The 25,327-nt window shown below is 42.6% G+C and overlaps 1 protein-coding gene across 8 annotated transcripts in view; it reads left to right on the forward strand.

The window, feature by feature from the left end:
- LOC308280007 (uncharacterized protein) overlaps positions 1-21,405 on the forward strand; it is a 28,936-nt gene extending 7,531 nt beyond the window's left edge. Inside the window, exons 2-13 of one of the 8 annotated variants that reach the window (XM_080720248.1) lie at positions 3,839-4,059; positions 4,289-4,458; positions 4,797-5,018; positions 5,216-5,341; positions 5,527-5,694; positions 5,798-5,927; positions 11,809-12,032; positions 12,328-12,468; positions 12,611-12,658; positions 13,650-13,822; positions 17,327-17,433; positions 17,863-21,405. In XM_080720248.1, the coding sequence (XP_080576374.1) occupies positions 3,846-4,059; positions 4,289-4,458; positions 4,797-5,018; positions 5,216-5,341; positions 5,527-5,694; positions 5,798-5,927; positions 11,809-12,032; positions 12,328-12,468; positions 12,611-12,658; positions 13,650-13,676 (1,470 nt within the window). In that variant the 5' untranslated portion in view covers positions 3,839-3,845 and the 3' untranslated portion in view covers positions 13,677-13,822; positions 17,327-17,433; positions 17,863-21,405. Of the gene's footprint in view, positions 1-3,838; positions 4,060-4,288; positions 4,472-4,796; positions 5,019-5,215; positions 5,342-5,526; positions 5,695-5,797; positions 5,928-6,618; positions 6,718-6,857; positions 7,169-7,381; positions 7,648-7,951; positions 8,051-8,186; positions 8,468-11,248; positions 11,293-11,598; positions 12,033-12,327; positions 13,823-17,326; positions 17,434-17,862 lie in introns of those variants that run through there. The other 7 variants (XM_080720252.1, XM_080720254.1, XM_080720253.1 and 4 more) reach the window with 7 other exon arrangements.
- The last annotated feature ends 3,922 nt before the right edge of the window (positions 21,406-25,327 follow it).

Genomic DNA, 25,327 nt, shown 5'->3' on the forward strand with positions numbered 1-25,327 from the left:
ACACACACACACACACACACACACACACACACACACACACACACACACACACACACACACACACACACAATTGCTTGTGAAATTTCCTTTTTTCTGATGTTTTATGACTATGATTTAAAATATTTTGATACATTTCAGGATTTACAGTTTTAAGAAGTGCATTTTAAACTATGTATCCTGCCATGTCAAAAGTAATGAACGCTGAAAGGCTTCTGCTCTTCACGCTAAGGGACTCCCTCTTTTCCAGGTGGGCGTGGTTTTGAGGTTAGGTTTATGCATACTTTCTGTCAGGATTAAGGTTATGGTTAGGCATGGTGTTTGTGAGGATTTAGTTCCCAGATTGGTCCAGCACTTGGCTAACTTTCACTTACTATTTGGAAAGGCCAGAGATTTACAACAAATGTTCAACTCACATCATTCTGTGTTGCTCGAGTACCAACTGTTCTTTGCTCCCTCTCCTATGATTTAGACATTTTATGGGCAGAGACCCAGTAGCCTACATGTGGTTTGTGAGTCATTTGCATGAGCCTAATTGATACCATGACCATAAAGTAGGCTATTTAATAGCCTACTGACATCTGTGAATAATGATGAGGTTTTATGTACAATGATGCAAGGTTAATCACTTACATATTTGAAAAGAAGGAGCCACAATGCATAGGCCTATATTCGACTGTAACTGAAAAAAAAAAAAAAAACAGCATGTTTAAAGGGACTGGGACAAAGGTGGGAGTGTCATCAATCTTCCCATAAAGGATTGATTGATATATTGAAGAATGTATTAGAAGTTTGCATTAGAAAAAAGTACAGTTTAATGACAGCACAGATAACTGGTACACGGTCTACGAAAAGGAGATCCTAGAAAGCCAAGGCTTATTTCCACAGGAACCACACTTTATGCAATCTGGGAACCCATCAATGGTTGACAGGTTGGTGATAATGGGTTGGCATAACCTCAAATACAATGGTAGAAAAAAAGGGGGTGGGGGCGTGGAGCATGTAGGCAAAGCATCATCTTGCAACCTGCTTCAGTATGCAAAAGTGACAGGTTGCCATGGCCATGGAAACTGCCTAGTAACTGCGTCATAGCCAATCCCATGATATGATGCTATAATCACGCTATAACATTTACCGCCCAACTTACTTGGCTCCACCCAAATACATTTCCCGTGGTTGTTTCTTCTCTGGCAAAATGGTACAAAGTCGGTCTTCAAGCCTGAACAATCTTGAAAGAAGATTTAATTATATTTTCAACAATATGCTTGAAGAACAGCACGTCAAAGAAAACAACTCGACGGTTGACAGGTCGGTGATAATGGGTTGGGATATAAAAATGGTTTAATCCCCGTAATAAGCCTGTAATACATAGTGTGATTATACAGAGAGGATGACGGCCCAGTGGAATGCTAGAGTCCTTTGTTCTCTAAACCCTGCGCACTAGATTGATTGATTGAAGACTATTAGAAGTTTGCATATAGGAAAAGGAACAGTTTCATGACAGTAGGCTACAGTTCACTGGTACAACTTAAGGTGAACTAAAGGCAGGGGTCCAAGAAAGTTGAAGGTATACTCAAACAAAGAAATACGTGTTCAATTGGGATCCTTTTCATAACTCATATAACATTGAATGACAGTCATAGTGGTATGTGCGCGCGACCCAAGACTAAATAGTAGTTTAATATCCAAGGCACGGCTATGACATTCTAAAGTGTAGGCAAGTGTTATGGAGGTGAACATGATGATGGCGCCGGGGGCATGGTTATGCCCGGGGCATGGCGACATTGTGCTGCTCTTTGTTTGTTTGTTTGTTTGTTATATGTTTTACGTCTGAGCGAGTGGATTGTTTGCAAAAATACAAGAGGACTGAGCTGTTGCACATTAGGGACAGCTTTCACTATCCCCCACCGCAACTTTTGTTTTCGTCCAGTGACTTTGTGGGCGAGACAAACAATGACAACCGCAGTGGACAACGCCGGAGTGCTTCACCGAGGAAGCGAGGTAGGAGAGGCGGCTCCTTGGTTAGGCTTCGTCGCCGTAAACTCCGCAGCCCTGCATTCTCCTGTCCAATGTCAGGTCTCTGGCAAACAAAATGGATGAACTATCTTTTCTCATCAACTCCAGGCGTGATGTCTCTGATTGCTCCGTGCTCTGCTTTACGGAGACCTGGCTGCACGGGCGTGTTCCCGACACAGCTGTGGAACTACCGGACTACGTTCTTCACCGTGCGGACCGCACCAAGGACTCGCTGAAACACAGCGGAGGAGGAGTTTGTTTTTACGTCAAAGAAGGATGGTGCACAGACACTAAAATTCTACACCGATCATGCTCCCCGGAGCTCGAGACTTTAAATATTCGCTGCAGACCCTTCTATCTCCCGAGCGAATTCGCCTCTGTTATCTTGGTGGCCGTGTATATTAGGGTGTGTCATGAAATGAAAAATTGAGAAATCAGGGTTTGCCCTATGGTTTCAAGTTGTATTATGATATAATAAACCATAATCAAAAGCAAAAAAGTGAGTTTGACTTTATTTACCTACCCCCTTTTTTGATTGAAAAATTGCATTTTTAGGCGTTTTTGGTGGGTTTTGACCATTTCAGCCTAAATCAAAATCTATCTTATTTGTAATTCTTTTGGCAATTTTTATCATCACCATTCAAAACCAAATATTTACAGCACTTGGAAATGGTCCTTTTAAAAATAAAACCTTTATTTACTTTCCAATAAAGCCTTTAATTTTCTGACCTGCAAAGACGACAGCCAACCAGTTGCTACCAGCCATCACAACTGATTGAGAGTACACTCTGTACACTGGACTGGTTTCTCACCTTTTACAACCTGTTATTTGAATTAAATTGAGGCAACTCACATTAGGATGGGTCCCAAGACCAGGCATGAGGCTGGGACTAGCCTTGCTGATGTGACAGGTCCAGGAGAACCCATGGCACAGACCGAGCTACCTACCCTCCGGGGCGTCCTGAGGCACGGCATCTACCTGCAGGAGAAGAAGCTGTTGGAGGAAGGGGTGGATAGGAGGAACTACAGCATCAAGCAGCTGAGTATGGATGTCACAATGGAGGTGGTGAGCTGTTGGCATAGGGCCAATGCTCAGTTCAGACCCCCAGTCATATTCAAAGACAGCTCCATAGAACGGTGGCCTGGACTGCTCTGGAGAACTTTGCCTGGAACAGAGGGGGCATGAAGAGAGACTTCCTAGACAATCTGGACTCCCTCTTCAACATCGCCTCCTGTAGTCATGAGATCCTCCCCTGCTCAGAGTCAGGGTGTGAGGGATGTCAGGAGGGGGCACACCTGCTGGACTGTAACTGTAGGAGAGAGAAGAGGATTCTGAAGCTGGGAGCTGGCTTTCATGATGTCCATGAAGACCAGGCGGCCTCCTGGCCAGGAGGCTTCAGTCCTGATGGTGGCTAGAGCAGTGTTTGGAATCTTCAGGGTGTAGCTCTTCATCACATTCTCCTCAGCCATGGTCTCAGCTGTAGCTTCAGTGTTCCTGCAGCAAGAGCTCTGCCTCAGCACCCCTCCTGTCATCTAACTCCCTCTGGTGTTCCTTTTCCTTCTCTGCAGTAGCCTTCTTTATCTTGTCAGCCTTTTCTTTCCGTTCAGCAGCTTTCTGTTGCCTCTTAGTCTCCTTTATATCAGGTCCCACCATCATCATGGAAGCCTTCTGGCCAGGAGGCCGCGTGGTCTTCATGGACATCATGAAAGCCCAATAATATCGACAATAAAGAGACATAGCCTATTGCTTGTTGTAAGTTTACATTATATTGGGTTTAAATATTTAGAGAAAGTTCAAGTTGCCATTTTTACTCTCCCCATCCAGACTCAGGATGTTTCAAGCACAGCCGTCTGGGGTCATCAGACCGAGAGCTCGGAGGATCCGGCAAAGAGCCCCTCGTCCGGCCCCCCAGATAACATTAAGGCTGGCCTGTTCTTCTCGCCCCCCTAGTGGTGAGAAAAAGAACCTCTGGGAACTCAGATTGAGGCTGGCCTTACTCCACAAGGATCTGTCTGACGTTTATTTGCCCAGTTTAATGCCAAGAAGTAAGATCAGTTTTGTTCTCATACACAGAATTATTCTAAAAGTCAAATGTGATTTGCTTTATTTTAAAATGAGTAGTAGACTCTTGGGGTTATCTTGGGGGATGACCACCTGGAACTCCCTCAGGGACCACTGTTTGAAAACCACTGAAATGTGCTAGTAGTCTGTGCCATGATAATCGTGCATGCCCGCATTATTTTAGCAGAATGGATTTGTTTTTGTCTTCAACAGGGGAACAGGCAATTCAAACAGTAAAAATGCCTTTGTCCTTGGATGAACCAGCATTCACTGCATTATTGAGACTGACCTTTCCACTGTTGGGAGATATGCCGTTTGAAATTTGCAGAGTGGATAGAATGACCGCAGAGTTCCGAAGATCTGCAATATACATAAAAAGAAAGGTACAGACTAACAGTAGCTCCGATAATATCTCAAATGTATATGTTTTTCTCTTTATATATTTTCAATATTCTTGCAGTTCTGCAAAATGAAAATTTTACTACTTTTACTGTTATTTTATCTGCAGATTGTTTGAATCTGCTGACAAATCATCCATAGGCTTTTGGATCTCTTTAAAGAGTGTCATAGGCCTTTGAAAAAGTCAATGAGTCATCATGACTAGAGCCATGTGGTTGACTATAGGCTAAATGAGTCAATGTTGTATATTGTTTATATATACTATAAAATAATAATAAAAAAAAAAATTGTAATCTTGTTTATATTTCCTCCCCCGCCACAGCCCAGTACAGCACAGCCCAGCACCTTAGCACAGCCAAGCACCTCAGCAGAGGCCAGCACCTCAGCAGAGCTCAGCACCTCAGCTCAGCTCAGCACCTCAGCAGAGCTCAGCACCTCAGCACAGCTCAGCACCTCAGCACAGCTCAGCACCTCAGCACAGCTCAGCACCTCAGCACAGCTCAGCACCTCAGCACAGCTCAGCACGGCAGCACCTCAACACCTGGTACTGTACTCTAAAAAACTAACTTCTGCCCTAGTGGTTTAAAACTTCATATCTACTGTCTCTGACTTTTTGGCTACTTCAGACAGAGATATTCTTGGTGGTTAATGGTTACACTGCAGATTGGCACTTAATTGTGTTGTGTCCCAGTTGGCTATGTTGTTCAAGGCTTTGTTCGTGTATCCTATATTCTGTTCCAGGCCATAGAAGAGAGAAGACTGAAAATACAGTCCATGACCGAGCCTGAAGGTGGAGTCTACTACCGGATTAAATACCCGGATGGGGCCTGGAAAATGAGGAAATTCCTGCCCTCTCAACCTTTCCAGGTATTTTGTGTAACGTAATCTGGACGAGGATCTGTTTTGCCAATCCAGCCATGTTTATTTTACATCTATAATCAAAGTTTTATTTGTCATTGACTTTTACTGGTACAAGCAGATAAATGTTGTTTGCGAGTTGGTACCCGCAGATTGTGCTACGTATAAATATATCATCTGCTTTCATCCCACAGGACCTAGTTGCCTTTGCAGGCTCAGTGGATGTGGCCAGTGAGGTGTTTTCCCTCCAGCCAGTATTAACAAGGACGCCTCTACTGAGTACAATCATCGGACACATTGAAGACCATGTAAACGGGCCATGCATGCTGTATGTGCAGTGGTTTTCGACAGATGAAGTGAAGGTAAATGGTTAATCAACTAAATTCCTAGAGGGCTATAACTCAAGTTTCTAAGTCTCTATTATTGTATTACTACCGCCCTGTTTACCCATACAGTTATTCCTAGTTTTTCAGGCAATTCTTTCAGAGCAGCAACAGGCTCAATCTCATAGCCCATCTCTGCCTGTGGACCCAACCAGGACCTAAACTCAACCTGACAGCACCTCGTCTCCATCCAGGAGCTTTTCGCATGAGGAGTAAGAAACTGTTTGTTTATTGTAACATTTATGACATGCACATAATCTTTTCTCATGATGGGTAAGAAACTGTTTATTGCGACTGTAGGTCACAAGTTCACTACGACCGCGTATCTCTGTCTGTACGTCACGCCTGACACAGTGGTTCTATGGGTTTGTCTGTGGTTCTATGGGTTTGTCTGTGGTTCTATGGGTTTGTCGCTCTGACATCATGCTCTGATGTCACTGTGATGTCAGGGGAACCACTCTTAACAGAATGGGTTTGCTGCTCTGACATCACGCTCTGGCTTGATGTCCCTTTCATGTCCATATATGGGGATCGCTGATGTCATCACGAGTCACACTTGCAAATTAATTACAGGACGTCCTTGTCTGTTTTATGCCCATATATGGAGAGCACATTGTTGACTATCATGTACTATCATTTACGGGTAACTGGTCCTATATACATCACTGGCCAGATGGCCAAGAATTGGCGCTACCTCGCCCCCAAAGGGCGAGGTTGCATGTTGCCCTGAGGCGACATAATTAGTAATTAACATTTACACACGATTAGCAATTAAGGAACTGTACACTTATTGTAACATTTATGACATGGTTATTGTATCTTTTTTTTAAATATATATATTCTAGAAAAAAAGGAATACAATTGTTATAATCTTGTTTATACTTCCTCCCTTCCTCACTACAGCCCAGGACCTCCCCACAGCCCAGCATTTGTACCAAACAGTCCAGTGTATGTGCCATCTAGTCCATCTGTGGCCTCAGTGGACTCATTGGAGATGTCTGAGTAAGTAACTGGTTGTTCTCATAATCTTTATATCTGAAAAAAAAGCACAATGTGGAGTAATATAGATGTAGTGATTTATTATTACCCTTATTATTACCCTTACCCTTATTATTATTATTATTTTCCTTTGTAAATTTCAGAATGCACATCTCTGACATCCTGCGCACTCTGCTGGATAATTGCATCTTAGAGGTCACAGATCCGGGAAACCTGATCAGTGTCACTCGTGACCAAATCTTTGGGTGTGCAACACGTGCATTTAAAAGACGCGTCTTCGAACCACTGAAGAGGTTGAATGTGGTCTTCCTGGACAATGGAGGTGTTGGTGAGGGGGCTGTCGATGAAGGGGGACCTACAAGGGAGTTCCTCCGTCTCCTAATGATGGCCATCCAGGTGTCCCCTATTTTCGAGGGCCCAGACAAATCCCGCAATCTGGCTTTTGACATCGCAGGTAAATATTTGCATACCTGCTCATACAGAATTACATATCTGTGTTAAATGGCTCTATATTCTGATAGTAATGGTTGCTATGGAATGTTGCTATGGAGTAATGGTTGCTGGTGTGCTGCACAACCACAGAAAAAGTGTCACATACTGGCATTGCAGACTACACTGTAGAATTATTACATTTGTACTAAACATTCTACTGAATTTTGTTCTGTAGCTGTGGAGTCCGGGCTGTACAGGGTGGTGGGGAGAATGATTACTGTGTGTGTGATACAGGAAGGTGTCACACCACAATTTTTCTGTTAGAAGCAGAACGCAAAGCCACTGCAAGGAGGCAAGACAGTCCATTTATGAAGCCTCTGAGTGCCTGTCCACCATTGGCGTCAGACAGCAGCACGTCCGTGACCTGGATGGAAGGGACAGGATTGTTGAGTTGGCTGTCAGGACCTTTGTTGAAGGCCGGAAACAGGTGGCGTTCCAGTAGTTAAGTTTCTCTCTGGATTATAAACATGGGCATGCTTTCAGCAAAGAGTATTCTGTTCTGAACACTTTTTGCAGTAATGGCTAATGAGCATGCATGTTGCCCTGAGGCGTCTTATTAGTTGTAACATTTAAACATAATTAGTAATTAACATTTACACATGATTAGTAATTAAGGAACTGTACACTTATTGTAACATTTATGACATGGGTATTGTATCTTTTTTTAAATATATATATTCTAGAATAAAAAAAAGGAATACAATTGTTATAATCTTGTTTATACTTCCTCCCTTCCTCACTACAGCCCAGGACCTCCCCACAGCCCAGCATTTGTACCAAACAGTCCAGTGTATGTGCCATCTAGTCCATCTGTGGCCTCAGTGGACTCATTGGAGATGTCTGAGTAAGTAACTGGATGTTCTCATAATCTTTATCTCTGAAAAAAAAAAACATAATGTGGAGTAATATAGATTTAGTGATTTATTATTACCCTTATTATTATTACCCTTATTATTATTATTTTCCTTTGTTAATTTCAGAATGCGCATCTCTGACATCCTGCGCACTCTGCTGGATAATTGCATCTTAGAGGTCACAGGTCCGGGAAACCTGATCAGTGTCACTCGTGACCAAATCTTTGGGTGTGCAACACGAACACGTGCATTTAAAAGACGCGTGGACAATGGAGGTGTCGGTGAGGGGGCCGTCGATGAAGGACGACCTACAAGGGAGTTCCTTCGTCTCCTAATGATGGCCATCCAGATGTCCCCTATTTTCGAGGGCCCAGACATCTCCCGCGATCTAGCTTTTGACATTGCAGGTAAATATTTTGCATACCTGCTCATAAAAAATTACATATCTGTGGGTGGCTCTATATTCTGATAGTAATGGTTGCTATGGAATGTTGCTATGGAGTAATGGTTGCTGGTGTGCTGCGCAACCACAGAAAAAGTGTCACTGTCTAAATACTGGCATTGCAGACTACACTGTAGAAGTATTACATTTGTACTAAACATTCTACTGAATTGTGTTCTGTAGCTGTGGAGTCCGGGCTGTACAGGGTGGTGGGGGAAATGATTGCTGTGTGTGTGATACATGAAGGTGTCACACCACAATTATTTTCTCCCCGGCTGTACAACCTGGTTTGTGGGAAGCCCACGGAGCCGCCAACCTTGGCAGACATTGCCAAGGGTGATTTTAAATCCAGGCTTGAAAGGGTAAAGACCTTCATTGAAAATCTCTAGATTTAAAATAACATAACATTAACGTTTGCTAACTTTTAATAAACAATTTTCCCCCATTTTTTTCTGCCATTTGTATTTAATTAACCAACGTTTTGACTGCAACTGAAAAAACAGCATGTTTAAAGGGACAGGGACAAAGGTGGGAGTGTCATCAATCTTCCCATAAATGATTGATTGATATATTGAAGAATGTATTAGAAGTTTGCCTTAGAAAAAAGTACAGTTTAATGACAGCACAGATAACTGGTACAAGGTCTACGAAAAGGAGATCCTAGAAAGCCAAGGCTTATTTCCACAGGAACCACACTTTATGCAATCTGGGAACCCATCAATGGTTGACAGGTCGGTGATAATGGGTTGGCATAACATCAAATACAATGGTAGAAAAAAAGGGGGTGGGGGCGTGGAGCATGGAGGCAAAGCATCATCTTGCAACCTGCTTCAGTATGCAAAAGTGACAGGTTGCCATGGCCATGGAAACTGCCTAGTAACTGCATCATAGCCAATCCCATGATATGATGCTATAATCACCAATCACGCTATAACATTTACCGCTCAACTTACTTGGCTCCACCCAAATACATTTCCCGCGATTGTTTCTTCTCTGGCAAAATGGAACAAAGTCGGTCTTCAAGCCTGAACAATCTTGAAAGAAGATTTAATCATATTTTCAACAATATGCCTGAAGAACAGCACGTCCAAGAAAACAACTCGATGGTCAACTAGATGGTTGACAGGTCGGTGATAATGGGTTGGGATATAAAAATGGTTTAATCCCCGTAATAAGCCCGTAATACATAGTGTGATTATACAGAGAGGATGACGGCCCAGTGGAATGCTAGGGTCCTTTGTTCTCTAAACCCCGCACAATTGATTGATTGATTGAAGACTATTAGATTAGTTTGCATAGGAAAAGGAACAGTTTCATGACAGTAGGCTACAGTTCACTGGTACAACTTAAGGTGAACTAAAGGCAGGGGTCCAAGAAAGTTGAAGGTATACTCAACCAAAGAAATACTTGTTCAATTGGGATCCTTTTCATAACTCATATAACATTGAATGACAGTCATAGTGGTGTGTGCGCGCGACCCAAGACTAAATAGTAGTCTAATATCCAAGGCGAGGCTATTCTAAAGTGTAGACTAGTGTTATGGAGGTGAATCGGACCTCCCTACCCGGGCTTTGAACCCGGGCCTCACACACTAGGGTCCAATATCTTAACCATTACTCCAAAGGTTATCCCTATCATGGAATGAGAGAGATATTAGACTCTTTTTTTTAAATGTTTTTTTATCCCACGGTTTTGCAACCCATTTTTCTCACCCGGTGACCTGATTTCCGCTCTCCCCCTGCCGCGCCAGGGGACATTGGGGAGCACCCGGCTGGCTAGGGGGAGGTAGTATAGAAACCAGGACTACTGCATGTTTTTGTGTGAGGGCCTATGCCCAAGGAGACACGGGGAGAACATGCAAACTCACCACAGAAAGGCCCTATCGCCAACCCCACCTAGGGTGTGGGTGCTGATGACGCGGGTGGAGGAACACGCCCCCAGCGCCCACAGCTTCCCCCAGCGGGAATCGAACCCAGGACCTTCGAGCTGTGAGGCGAAGTGCACCACCGTGCCCCCCCAAATATTAGACTCTTGACGCTTCAAGGCTGGGGCTGCGACTCTCTCCGCCACACTAGTACCATACCTGCCAAAACTCCTATTTTTGGAAGAAGTCTCCTGTTATTTGACCATGTCTCCTGTTCCAGAATGCCCCCCAAAACAGAAGTTTTTTTTTTTTTCAGTCTTTAAGGGGATTTCGCACTTTTTATGTGATAAGTAAGCCAAGTGTCAAAGACCTGCTGATATGTACCCACGCCATTAAGCCTATACTGTAGTCCCTTGGCTATCTGATATTTATGTATCAAATGTTATGTCCGAGTCTGTTAACACATTCCTCTCTGTCAAACCTGTGGCAAGGTAGTCTAGTGGTGAGGTTAACTTAACTGTATGTGCCTGCCTCTTGCAAAATGCAAATCCTTAGGGTGGAGGTTCATTTCTCGAAAGTGGAAAGTAAATGAAATGTAATTATTTGACCACAGAGTTCCACATTTGCTTTTTTTGCTTAAAGGGGCCACACCATGCTTTCAAAATATATATTTTATATAAATATTGGTTTTTATACAGGTTGGTTTTATACAGGTTTTACCCTAAACAACCACTCGGATATTGAAATGGCATGTTCTGTCTGTCTGTAATTCCAAGCCGTTTCAGATGCAATACCAAAATGCCCTTTATTTAGGCATGGGACGATATGAAAATTTCATGTCATGATTATTGTGACCAAATTTAGTTTGACCCGGTTCCACAGATAGGCTACATGTTGTGAAAACAGCAGATCTCCATGCTTACAATGGTATTGGTGCCATTTTTGAGACGCCATTTTGTTATTCTGCTCCAGGATTCTGGCTACCCCCCCTAAATCACATGTGAGTCCAAATATGCAGGTTTTATTTCGACAGGGATCGAAATAAAACCTGGGATCCTTTTCTTAACTCATAACATTGAATGCACGGGTATGACATTTTGAAGTGTAGGCTAGTACCTTCAATAATATCGACAATAAAGAGACATAGCCTATTGCTTGTTGTAAGTTTACATTATATTGGGTTTAAATATTTAGAGAAAGTTAAAGTTGCCATTTTTACTCTCCCCATCCAGACTCAGGATGTTTCAGCACAGCCATCTGGGGTCATCAGACAGAGAGCTCAGAGGATCCGGCAAAAAAAGGGGCACCTGGAACTCCCTCAGGGACCACTGTTTGAAAACCACTGATATAGTAATGAATTTAATGTGCTAGTAGTCTGTGCCATGATAATCGTGCATGCCCGCATTATTTTAGCAGAATGGATTTGTTTTTGTCTTCAACAGGGGAACAGGCAATTCAAACAGTAAAAATGCCTTTGTCCTTGGATGAACCAGCATTCACTGCATTATTGAGGCTGACCTTTCCACTGTTGGGAGATATGCCGTTTGAAATGTGCAGAGTGGAGAGAAACAGACGTATCCATCCTGTGAATCTGACGGCTGTGACTCCAACAGTCATCAGAATGACCGCAGAGTTCCGAAGATCTGCAATATACATAAAAAGAAAGGTACAGACTAACAGTAGCTCCGATATCTCAAATATATATATATTTTTTCTCTTTATATTTTCAATATGCTTGCAGTTCTGCAAAATGAAAATTTTACTACTTTTACTGTTATTTTATCTGCTGATTGTTTGAATCTGCTGAAAACATCCATAGGCTTTTGGATCTCTTTAACGAGTGTCATAGGCCTTTGAAAAAGTCGACTATAGGCTAAATGAGTCAATGTTGTATATTGTTTATATATACTATAAAATAATAATAAAAAAAAAATTGTAATCTTGTTTATATTTCCTCCCAGCTGCCACAGCCCAGTACAGCACAGCCCAGCACCTTAGCACAGCCAAGCACCTCAGCAGAGGCCATCACCTCAGCACAGCTCAGCACCTCAGCACAGCTCAGCACATCAACACAGCCCAGCACGGCAGCACCTCAACACCTGGTACTGTACACACACACACACACACACACACACACACACACACACACACACGCACACACACACACACACACACACACACACACACACACACACACACACACACACACACAGGCAAAATATAATGCCCATGTCTAAATCATAGGAGAGGGAGCAAAGAGAGAAGTTGCTTCTGGAGCAACAGAGAAGAGATGTGAGTTGAAAATGTGATTCTTTCTTTTCTTTTCTTTTTTCTTTTTTTTGTACTGTGTACAGTGATAGCCCCAGTGGCTTAAAACTAACTTCTGCCCTAGTGGTTTAAAACTTCATATCTACTGTCTCTGACTTTTTGGCTACTTCAGACGGAGATATTCTTGGTGGTTAATGGTTACACTACAGATTGGCACTTAAGAAATAAGCTGTTGTGGGCACGTTAAAACAGTAGTTGGCTTGGTTGAGGCTCTGTTTACCAAGTCGAGTTTTCCCTGCAGTGACGTAGCGCAGTGACGTAGCGTCACGTGAGCCAGAGCACTAATCGTAGCTGTGAATGAAGAGTATTGCGTCAGTTAGCAACGCAAGTCGTAAAAGGTGAACCAGCTCTCTTTGTATGTAACAACACAGGCTCTTATTTTAGCATTTTTATCGTGTTGAAACGAGCAAATGTGCAATATACAGTATTGTGTTGTATTTTCATAACAGCCAGCTAGCTAGCTTGTTAGGCGTTACACAGTGTTCTCCAATACATGTGTAAAGGCTACATTGAAAAACCTGGTTTATTATTACTGTTTATCCAGCTAAATTATTTATCTAATAGAGATGGAATCATGTATTTATTATTACGCAATTGTATGATGTTATCATTGTTATGTATAGTTTTGACCAGTGGTGGTAAAAGTACCCCACACATTGTTTTACTTAGATAAAAGTGCTGCAATGTATGTAGAAATAATCATAGCCAAAGTTTAAATAGGGCTGAAGTGCTTAATGTATATTTTGTAATAATAATCCAAATCTACAAAATAACGAAAGTCTTCTAATAATTGTAGTGGTGTAAAAATATCAATATTTGTCTCTGGGATGTAGTGGACTTGAAGTAGAAGTAAAAGTGGGTCTACTGGATAAATTGGAAAATACTCCAGTAAAGTAAAACGAACACCTCAAAAAATCTTTTGACGCATTCATTGTGCTTATTTCTTTATTGACAGAGTGATATAGAACACACTGATCATTGACCATGTTGGTGGCGAGGCTGACATGCCTGAGGAGTCTCCCCGGGGTGGCTGGGCTGCGTCCCATGCTAACACACGGTGGCACCCTGTCCCCTGCCCTGAGAAGTTCCACCCTGAAGGCTTGTCCACCCCTGCTAAAGCCTCATCAGGTAATACACAGTAGGGATGGGACGATATGAAAATGTCATATCACGATTATTGTGACAAAATAAATCGCGATTTACGATATTATCGTAATAATCAAAATCCATTATCCTGGCTGGGGTGGAACATTTGCCCCAAAAATAGCTGATCTACAAGCTCACAACGCGTCGCAACGTGACGCGTTGTGAGCTTGGGCAAAGACATTTGTGAGCTTGGGCAAAGACATTTGATAGAGACCGTTTGTCAGCCTTCTGATTGGTCCCTGAGACTCCCTGACTGGCCAACCAGAAAAAATCATTCACTTTTTGCTATCGGGGGTGGAGTTGTGCAGTGGGAGAATGTTGCTTCAGTCTTTCAGCACGGTGCGCACTGCGGAGCATGGCGAGCGTGCAGTACGGCCCCGCGCGACCATAGCGATTTCGATCATTATAATGAATAAGCTTCAACAGACTAGTTCACATGAACAATATCAATGTAACTAAGAGTTTCGATTGGGTACATATATTTTAAATGGGCAGAATTACGACAGCCAGCCTATTTTGCAGTGGATTTATAGGCTGGCTGACTACCCAAGATGCACTGCGCTTTCTCTCTCTGTATCTCTCCTCCGATTTTTTCAGAGGATTAAACTAATTAAAACATGTATTTTTGGGGGCAAACTCCTGTTTTGCAATGTAACTACTGTACTTTGGTCCTCCCTTTTTATTAATATCAAGTAGATGTTTCTCTTTTGGTACTTTAAATAGCAATAATGAGGCTATGAAAAATCTTTTTCCCCCATTCATTTACAATGTAAAAACAATCTGCCATGGTGATTCTGTCCCACTGGGATTAAACAAATTAAAACATATTTTCGGGGGAAACCCCCTGTTTTGCAATGTAACTACTGTACCTTTGTCTTCCCTTTTTATTAATATCACCTAGATGTTTTTCCTTTGGTACTTTAAATAGCAATAATGAGGCAATGAAAATACCCCCTCCCCCCATTCACTGCCACTATAAAAACAATCTGCCCTGGGTATTTTGTACTGCTTAGTAACAGAGCAGAATGGGGCGTGATTTGACAAACAGTGAATTATAGAGGGTTTATGTGGTACCAGATATGCAGCTCGGCAAATGAAAGGTGAATTGATCCCAGTGCATGATGGAGGACGATAACATGATAAATTAAATCTCCACGATACGATTATTGTGAGAGTTTTCTATTACGATAAACAATAATATCGCGTATCGTCCCATCCCTAACATCTGAGTCATGGTTCACACACAATAGGATTGGCATGCGCTCAACTGGATTATAATGACGGGGACAGATTCTCGAACATGCAGAATCAAATAAAGAGAACATCCTCACAAACAACACGTTTTAAATGTATTGCATTTAAACTTTTAATACATAGTAGAAGTCAAACAAACAACAATGTGTTTGACTGCTGCTATGCATTAAAAAAGACATGTTTAAAGTTTAAATGTATTTTGTGAGCACACGTGTTATCTGAGTCATTATATAAGCTGCTCAGAGAATACACCCACTTCATTGGTGGTGCTTCCAGAACTGTCCAAGGTGGCCTGCACCCCTTTGGCTTAAAATGAAGATCTCAAGCCAATTCTACAAATGCCATTTCAAATCAGTAGTTGTCACTCTTTCAAGATTTTTCAAAGATGTAAACACAGGGCACTTTTGTCTACATTTGTCGATGAGAATCGAGCCAAATGGGGTAGGGAAACCACTTAATAGTCAGTTGAGAGGTTTCAGGCTCTGTTTTCATCTATGAGGAGGTGGGTGGTGAGCTCTTTGTCTTCATGATTATATTTTTCAGATTATTAATTTATTAGTTAAGGACTTTGATAAGCAATTGCTGATTATTGAACTCGCTGTCTACGCAGTGCGCACCTGTTTCTGAGGTGTGCATAAGACCTTGCTTTTCCCTGTGATTATTGAACTCAAAATAGGAATAACAAAGCCTAGGAATGTGCCATGTTATGAACATGTCATATCACGATTATTGTAACAAAAGAAATAGCGATTTACGATATTATCGCGATAATCAAAATCCATTTTCCTGTGGTGGAATATTTGCCCAAAAAATGCAGATCTACAGAGCTTTGTAGATCGGCTATTTTTTGGCAAAGACATTTGACAGAGAGTGAAAAAAGGCTGTATTAAGTACGTATAATAAGTACCTTTTACCAATTATAGAGCGTTTAAGTGGTACCGGATATGCAGCTCGGCAAATAAAAGGTGAATTGATCCTAGTGCATGACGGAGGACGATAATTTAAATCTCCACGATACGATTATCGTGAGTGTGTTTTATCACGCTAAACGATAATATCGCTTATCGTCCCATCCCTAATGGCGTGGTCGTGGACCTACAGTATAGATGCCTCATTATATAACCCATAAACACTAACATGGAGCTGAAAAGGCTTACCGTGATCTACAGATGATATGATTTTAATTGCGTTTGCTTTCTTTTTTTTTATTCAAAGGAGCTTTATTGGCATGAGAAATAACGTTTGCAATGCTAAACCAAGTGTCAAAATATAATACAAATGTCTGCTAATCATCACATGCAGCACCTAGTAACACCTTTCTTGGAACAAACAGCAGGCATTCACTGTCATAAACAAAGTTGAATTATGCATGCAAAACATGGTGTGTGCCTGTGAATCAACTCAACTTAAGTTGTTAATTCACAGGCACACACAATGTTTCCTGTGGATTTCAGTGTAATCTGGTGCTCAAATGTGTTGCTTTAATCCGTTAAACCGGGAAAGCGTCTGTGTCATTTTCGACTATAGCGTTGGCTATTCTTCAAAAATAGCTTTTTATGATTAGATCTATTTTCCCTTCTGGGAGTGAGTTCAAGGCACAAAACATTTCCAAATGGGGCTAAATACATAGTTTGAGAACTAAACTACTGATTCAAAAGGCATTTTGTAGAATCTGCCTCAGGTCTTTGTCTAATGCAGGGGTCTTCAACAGGGGGTCTGGGACCCCTAGGGGCTCCTCAGAGTTACTACAGGGGGTCCTCCAAATCTTTGTGATAGAAACCTTTTTTCTCCTTTTTTATATTAACCACTTGAAACCTAGCAGATCTACAAGCTCACAACGCCTCACGCTAAGCTTGTACAGTAGATTGTCTATTTTCGGCAAAGAGCTTTGGTGTAGAAGGGGGAAAAAGAGCAGACTAAGTATACTGAGTGAAAGGTCAAGTTTATTAAGTATTGACCGTTCAAGTGGTTAAATATCTGAAAACACATATCGACATGAATCCAACATACACTGATGATTGTGCTGTCAAAAAGTGAAACTATATTGAATCTATGAAAAGGTTGTGGGGGTCCCTGCTTCATCTCTCTCTCAACTAAGGGGTCCTTGGCCTGAAAACGTTGAATAACCCCTGTCTTAATGGGTTAATCCTCCTGGATAGAAGGGGTTGATAATCATGGCGATCGTGTTCTCATATGACATAATGTAATAGATCTGACTTGTTCCTTCTCCAGGGCTATTCCACAAATGGCTTCCGTCTGGGGAGGACCAGAATGATCCTGGCTGGTGTTGCAGCCGTAGGGCTTGGTGCTGTTTGTTACTATGGACAGAGAAAAGCAATGTAAGTGTTTAACCAATCCCTCCAAGCCCAGTTTTCAGGCTTGGATTGGTACAAATGGATAAAATATATCATACAGAGCACGCACCTCGTGTATAATTCGATATTGTTGTCCTGTTATCTGACTTTCTTTGCTTTTAGTTTCTTTCTATAATATTCAATATTCTGTAACTGCAAAACACTGGGAGCTTGTATGAAAAATAATTTCACTCTTTTACGCCTGTACACTTTTAATGTGACAATGTTAATTTAACGGTATTCTTTTTATTTTGAGAGTGAGCTAAATGGAACCGCCCGTTTGGTTCCACGTTTACACTCTCAGAGTAAAAAAAAAAAGGATATATTAACACAACAAACTCTGGATTTGACTGTGTTGTAATTGTTTGATCTCCTGTTCATTTCAAGGACACATGTTTTGTCTTCTCTGTACAGGATCTGGCCCCGTACGTGAATGACAGAATCCATTACACCTACACCTATTTCGCCGGCAGCATTGGCATGGCGGCCTTGTCAGCCGTTGCCGTGAGCAGGACCCCAGCACTGATGGGTCTGATGATGAGGGGCCCTTGTCCCGGCCACCGGTCTCGATTGTCCCCGCTTCTCCCCCTCCAGGGCGCGGGAGTTGGACGTGACTGTCCCGGCCACTGGACTTGATCGCCCCCGCCTCTCTCCCTCCAAGGTGCGGGAGCTGGATGTAACGGTCCCCGCCGCTGGGTTCGCCCTCTCCCGCCCCCCTTCCACCGAGGTGGGAGAGTTGGACTCCGTAATAATTGCTGCGGTGGATGAGCGGCGCCCAGCTGTTGACCCTCTCCACTGGACCAAGCAGGGTGCCAGGAGGAAGATCACACCATCAGCTAGCTCCACTCCTGGGCCTGGCCCCTGGATCACGGCCTCTCGGGGCAAACACGGGAAGCCCCCCTCCCGCTCACCGCCTCCTAATCCTCCCCCACTATCCACAAGAAACTCGTTTTCAGTCCTGGCAATGAACGAGTTCCCCCCATTAGTTTCATCATCACCCCCATTAGCTCTGGCTGGTTCGTCCACTGAAGAAGACCCGCAGGGCCATGGTGAAAACGGCTGTTAGACGCCGATCCGTGAGTGCTGCGCTCAGTGCGGTCCCAGCCACAGCTGTCCAGTTGATTGCAAACCCTCTGCCGCCCGTCGTAAACTCCCCTCCCCCCACGTTGCATCCCACCGTGCATACTCTGCTCCCTCTGTTCACTCCTACCATGGCCATAATCGGCGATTCGATAATAAAACACGTCCAGTTTGTTAACGCAATAACCCACTGTTTTCCTGGAGCCACCACCACCGACATCCTCATTAAAATCCCTGATATCCTGGCCTCCTTCCCGTCCTCCGTCTCTAGTGTCATCCTCCACATTGGAACAAATGATGACCAGTCAGTTAAATGCAGGTCCAATTTAAATAAAATATTCACGCTCCTCCGAAACAGCAGATTATGCGTATACATCTCTGGTCCACTCGCCACGCTGGCGGCGATCTTAGATTCAGCCGCCTGATGTATTTACATTACTGGCTCCAATCTGCCTGCCACTTTTCCCACTTTCACTACATCCACAACTTTTTCTTATTTTGGAACCATCCCTCTCTCCTTACGGCTTGCACCCGAGCAGACTTGGCTGTACTATGCTCATGAACAATCTCTGCCGCTCCGTAGCTGTTTTTAGATCTCATTCACAACCACAACAACAACATTGACTCACTGCTCCGCCTGTCCAGTCTGCCCACACCCCCCCCATGACCACTTCTGGTCAAAGCCAAACCCAAACAAGCGCCCAATGTCCCGCTACTGCCCCCTTGTGGCCGGGCGGACTCTCCATTCCTGTCTCTATTCCCACTACAATAACTGTCACCTCTCCTCCCTGTGCCATAGACTCAATCATGCATACTATTATAAGAAATAGCCCATCTCCCATCACCGTCTGGACAACACAGCGAGCTAGTAAAGCACACACTCATCACCATGATGGTGTGGACCCACGAAATATTGTTACACTGGCCTTTTCCCCCCTCCCCCCAAATAATTTGGGCCACGCTAAAATGGCATTAATTAATGCCAGGTCGATTAATTCAAAGTCGTTTATCTTAAATAATTTTTTCACCACTCGGGGCTTAGATTTTTTATTTATTACGGAGACTTGGGTTCAGCCTGGGGACTCAAGCCTCCTCACAGCACTTTGTCCCACAGACTGTACATTTTTTAGCTCCCCCAGAATTTCGAGTAAGAAAAAACCTCCTTTAACTGCCGCAAAATACCCACCGATTCCACCACCAGTTTCAAACTATTAATGTTCGAAGTCAGACTACCAAACCCAGTGCTTTTTGTCCTAATTTACGGACCCCCTAAATCAATCAATTTCATTCAAGATTTTTCAGACCTGCTATCCTCAATCCTGCCCAAATGGGATAGCATCGTTCTACTGGGTGACTACAATATTCATGTCTGTTGCCCCACTAGACCCCTTGTTCTTCGCTGTGGCTTACCTGAAAGAACACCCAGCTTTCACCGTTGTTGGCTTTACAATAACCACAATTGTATTCATTGCCCTCTTCATTCGCTGTGTGTACGTTGTTTACCTTGCCACTGCAAATCCTTAAAATTTTGAGGGGCTATTGTGAGGGGCTTTTTGTTGCTGTTGTTTGTTGGTAAATCTTACTGATTTTGTTTTGCACAGATGTGATGCACTTTTGTTTAAATAAAATGTTCATTGATTCATTCATTCATTCATTCATTCACATTCATTCGTGATCAGGAATTTGAAAACCTCATTGAATCCCTAAATCTTATTCAACATGTCAACGCCCCCACCCACCGGCTCGGCCATACACTCGACCTCATTCTGTCCCACGGTTTCCCAATCACCAACCTCAAATTTCTTGACCAAATCCAATGCAAATCTGACCATAAACCAATTTTATTCAATACCCCTCTCCCCTGCCACACTCCAAGAAAATGCCCGCCTGTTCACCCCTCGCGCCACATAAACAACCTGACTGCCACCCAATTCTCCTCTTCCTACACAGCTGCCCCTGACACTGCCGCCATTGAGCCCCCCCCCCAACCTGAGTGTAGAGAATCTGGTCTCCCTCTTTAACTCAACCTGCCTGGGCATCCTCAACACTATTGCTCCTCTCAAAACCAGACAGCTCAAACCACACCCACAGCCCTGGCTAAACGATGCCACTCGTGCTGCCAGGAAAGACTGTAGGCGTGCAGAACGAAAGTGGAAGAAGGACAAACTCCCAAGTGTCATATGAAATCCTAGGTGACTCCCTGACCACTTATCAAGCCACAGTTACTGCTGCAAGAACTCATTATTACTCTAACCTCATTACTTCAAATTGCCATAGACCAAAAGTTCTGTTCGACACACTGCAAATGAAAACCCGGATGTCTCCAACACCACCTGCGAAACCTTCCTCAAATTCTTCATTGACAAAGTAGCCACCATTAGGTCCAATATTATAACCACGCCCAGCAATAACCCCATCCTGCCCATGCCAATTGCCAAACTATGCAATTTCAGACCGTTATCCCTCTCCTGCCTGTCAACCACTGTTTCCCTCATGAAACATACAACCTGTTCAGTTGATGTCATCCCCTCTCACAATAACAATCGAGAAATTGGCCTCTCACTAACAGAACATCCAACTGATGACCCATGCCTCTTATTTGGAATTGGATTGGCCACCCTTTTCTTGAGCCTATTGTTCTTCGCTGTGGCTTACCTGAAAGAACACCCAGCTTTCACCGTTGTTGGCTTTACAATAACCACAATTGTATTCATTGCCCTCTTCATTCGCTGTGTGTACGTTGTTTACCTTGCCACTGCAAATCCTTAAAATTGTGAGGGGCTATTGTGAGGGGCTTTTTGTTGCTGTTGTTTGTTGGTAAATCTTACTGATTTTGTTTTGCACAGATGTGATGCACTTTTGTTTAAATAAAATGTTCATTGATTCATTCATTCATTCATTCATTCACATTCATTCGTGAATATATGTGGCGCGATGCGACACATTGGGAGCTTGTAGATCTGCTATTTTCAAAAGATGTTTGTACATTTGAAAACTTGAAATGGGTCGTATGCAGGGTTTCCTGCAGGAAAAAGTCTTGACCAGGGGGGGATCGAATTTTTTTGACAATTAATTAATTAATTAAAGTAATTAATTCACTTAATTTTTAATATTGATTCTTATTTTTGCCCTATAAAAACACAAGAATGTGCCCATGATGACGGAAAACACAACTACATGCTATCATCCACATTTATTCAACATTGAATCTACAATAAAATATAATATAGCCTATGGATATAGTTATAAGAGTATCCTAATATTTAGGGACTTGTCTTTAATAGACAGTCATAGACAGAGACACAATGCGCACTGTGAGCTTGTAGATCAGCTATTTCCACTACTTCTTAAATAGGCCTATTTGTTTTCTAAGATAATTTCTTAGATCGTTTGTATTTTTTTATTCGTGAAATTAGAAAAATGATCTACTTTTTTTTAATCAAGAATGTTTAGCTTTTTTTTGGGAGGGAATGTTTTTTGAAAATGTTTTGAAATAATAAGTTTGTAATTAAAAACGAAATGTAGGAAACCAAAAATGATGGGACCCAAAAATGTGTCAACGACCCACAAATGGGTTAGTTTGGGAAACAGTGTTGTAAATCACAGATGATTTATTTAGTGGATTCTCCTCGCTGACTTTTTGCAATAAAAGGTTGATCCTTTTCACTTGTAACTGGAGCTCAGTTAGTCTGTTCTTGAGAGACTTTTTGTGACTAATCTCTGTAGGCAGAAAGAACGGAGGCATAATAACAGCGAAACGCTCCCAGGTCAAGGCATTAGCGTTAGCATGTAGCTAGCGCATCATCGTCGAGTATAAATCACCAAGCATATAATTGATTATATAACGTCACGCATCGATGCAGACTAGCACACGACCGCGATGCAAGCGAATCAAAAACCGTCCACAGTCACTGGCTGCACAACTACAGACAGTACACCACACTACAGGCTACAGCAACTTTGCAACTTTAAGTTTAAGTGGATGGAAGGGACAGGATTGTTGAGTTGGCTGTCAGGACCTTTGTTGAAGGCCGGAAACAGGTGGCGTTCCAGCAGTAAGTTCTCTCTGGATTATAAACATGGGCATGCTTTCAGCGAAGAGTATTCTGTTCTCAACACTTTTTGCAGTAATGGCTAATGAGCATATTTTCTTTAGCAATTATTTTCTATTGACATATTTATATTCGCCCCCCAGATTCATGGAAGGTCTAGGCACGCTGGGCTTAGGAGAAGCGATCCAGCGCTATCCAGAGCCATTTAAAGAGATTTTTTTAAATGATCCGGAAAAGAAGCTGAGTCCTCTGGACCTCATAAATCTGCTCAGAGTCACAGAGCCTTCTCCCCCGGGCACTAACCGCCAGCGTGCAGAGGCCAGAACACAAAGTTTCTGGTGTGACTGGCTATATGAGGTTGACGGTAAGTCTTGTTTGTCTTTAATGGCCTCTTAAATATGTGTGGGGAAATTGGATAGATAAATACATTTATAGAAAATAGATAATGCATGTATGGATACATACATAATAAACAGATACATAAATAAATAAAGTCACACCAACGAATACATTAAAAGTCATCCAAAAAAAGAAAAGAAAAAAACTAATGTCATCCATTGTTTTGTTTCAGAAGGGACATGCGGTGATGTGACCTTGGAGAAGGTCCTGATCTTCGCCTCAGGGCTGGGAAAACTTCCGCCACTTGGCTTTCCAGTGACCCCAACCCGGGCTGACCATGAAAACAGGCCTCTTCCATAGTCACACACCTGCTCAGTGGCCATCATATTGCCGGTTATGCACAATTCATATGAAGACTTTAAAATCTGGATGGAGATGGGTGTGGTGGAAGAGACATTTGGACTGGCATAGGGTGTTCTTGTTTTTTTTTGGGGTGTTTTTTTCCCCCTCGGCTAAAATGTTTTATTTATTCATCTATTATTTATGTATGTATTTGTTCATTTATTTATTTATTTATTTTACAGACATTTAAAATTGCCTCTTTTACAGTACAGTTTACCTGCAGATTAGATATCCCAGCAGCAGTGATGACCCCTGAACATGATAAAGATCATCCCTCCGATCACAGGGGTGGGGATAGTGGTGAAGATGGCTCCTATTATACCCAGCACACCCGTGAGAATCATCAAGACTCCACTGACAATGATAACCGCTCGACTGTCCACCTGTAACCACACAGCCAGCATGTTCAACCTTGACCTTGTCTCCAAGGAGTTTGGCACATTTAAATTTTGTTTTTTATTGAATTCAAGTTTCAAATATCATCTTAACCACCACTTGATCGTCCCTCCCTATTCTGGATTGAAAATTCAGTGCATAGCAGATTTACAAGCTCACAACATAATGAGACACATACTGATCCTTTAGATCTGCTTCTAGGGTTTAATTAGTTAAACAACAAGTAATAGACAATTGTCATGAAGTGTATTCATTGTATGATAAACCCATCAAGGAACCCAACAGGGATTTTACACAAGTGAATATTCACTTATGTATAATGTAGTCGGGGGCGTTAGGGAGATGACATGGTAAATTTGTGCTAATTAGTCTAAAAGCAGCAAATTTTGTACAGATGTAGCCCAGGACATGCTCTAATGATTTAGCTAGGGGCCCAAGTCTGCGACGTTCAGGGTCGCCACAACGGCCAAATCAAGTTGGGCTCCCATCGACTTTCAATACAGGAGGAAAATACCCAGAAAAACACTTCTTTTCTGGGTATTTAAGTATGATGTGAGGGGTCTAACTAGGGGTTTGTCATGATGCTGAATCCATTGCAAGCATTTGTTTTGCACAAAAAAACATTCCTTGGGCTATACTGTAAATGGCCCCAGAAAACGATGGTTTATTGATGAAAAGTGATGAGTCATCACTTTTCAGAGTTTTGTGGGTGTTTTCTGGAGCTGTGGTGACCCCGAAGGTCGCCGACTCGGGCGCCCTAGCTAAATCATTAGAGAATGCCTGCCCCCTGGGCTACATCTGTGCAAAATATGGCGCTTTTAGACTGATTAGCACAAGAAAAAAAAAAACCCTAAGGCCTCCGACTAACATGAATGATCACCCATACATGCATCGTTTTCTGAAGCCATGTATGGCCCAAGGAATGTTTTTGTGCAAAACAAATGCTTGCAATGGATTCAGCATCATGACAAACCCCTAGTTAGACCCCTCAGATCCTACTTAAAAACCCAGAAAAAAAAAAACGTTTTTCTGTTTTTTTTCCTCCTGTATTGTAAGTCGATGGTAGCCCAACTTGACTTGGCCGCTGTGGCGACCCCGAAGGTTGCAAACTCGGGCGCCCTAGCTAAATCATTAGAGCACGCCCTGAGCTACATCTGTGCAAAATTTGGCACTTTTAGACTGATTAGCGCGAAATAACCCTAACGCCCCGACTAATGTATCCACTGCAATACTTGCTTCCCTGCTGCTACAGAGTGCTACAGTTGCTAGTCCTACATCTGTATTCACAGTGGGTTCCCACTGTTTGTTTGCTTTTTACCACTGGGTTCTCAATTCATGCACAAAATAAGGTCCGTCGTTAACATAAGTCTAGGAGAGTTTGTTCTATAAAATAACTTCCAGCTGCTAAATTCTGAAGTCTCGTCTGTGATACCTGTTCCCTAAAGACTACAGGCCAGTTGCCCTGACAACCTTGATCATAAAGTCTTTTGAGAAACTGAACTTCTGCACAAAACCCAGTACCATCCTGATCCGCTACAGTTTGCATATAAGACCGAGCAAGGTGTACTTTACAGCAGGGGTTCCCAAACCTTTTTGTCTCAGGGCACCCC

This window comes from Nannobrachium achirus, assembly GCF_963921795.1.
Source record: "Nannobrachium achirus genome assembly, chromosome: 24".
Lineage (NCBI taxonomy): Eukaryota > Metazoa > Chordata > Actinopteri > Myctophiformes > Myctophidae > Nannobrachium > Nannobrachium achirus.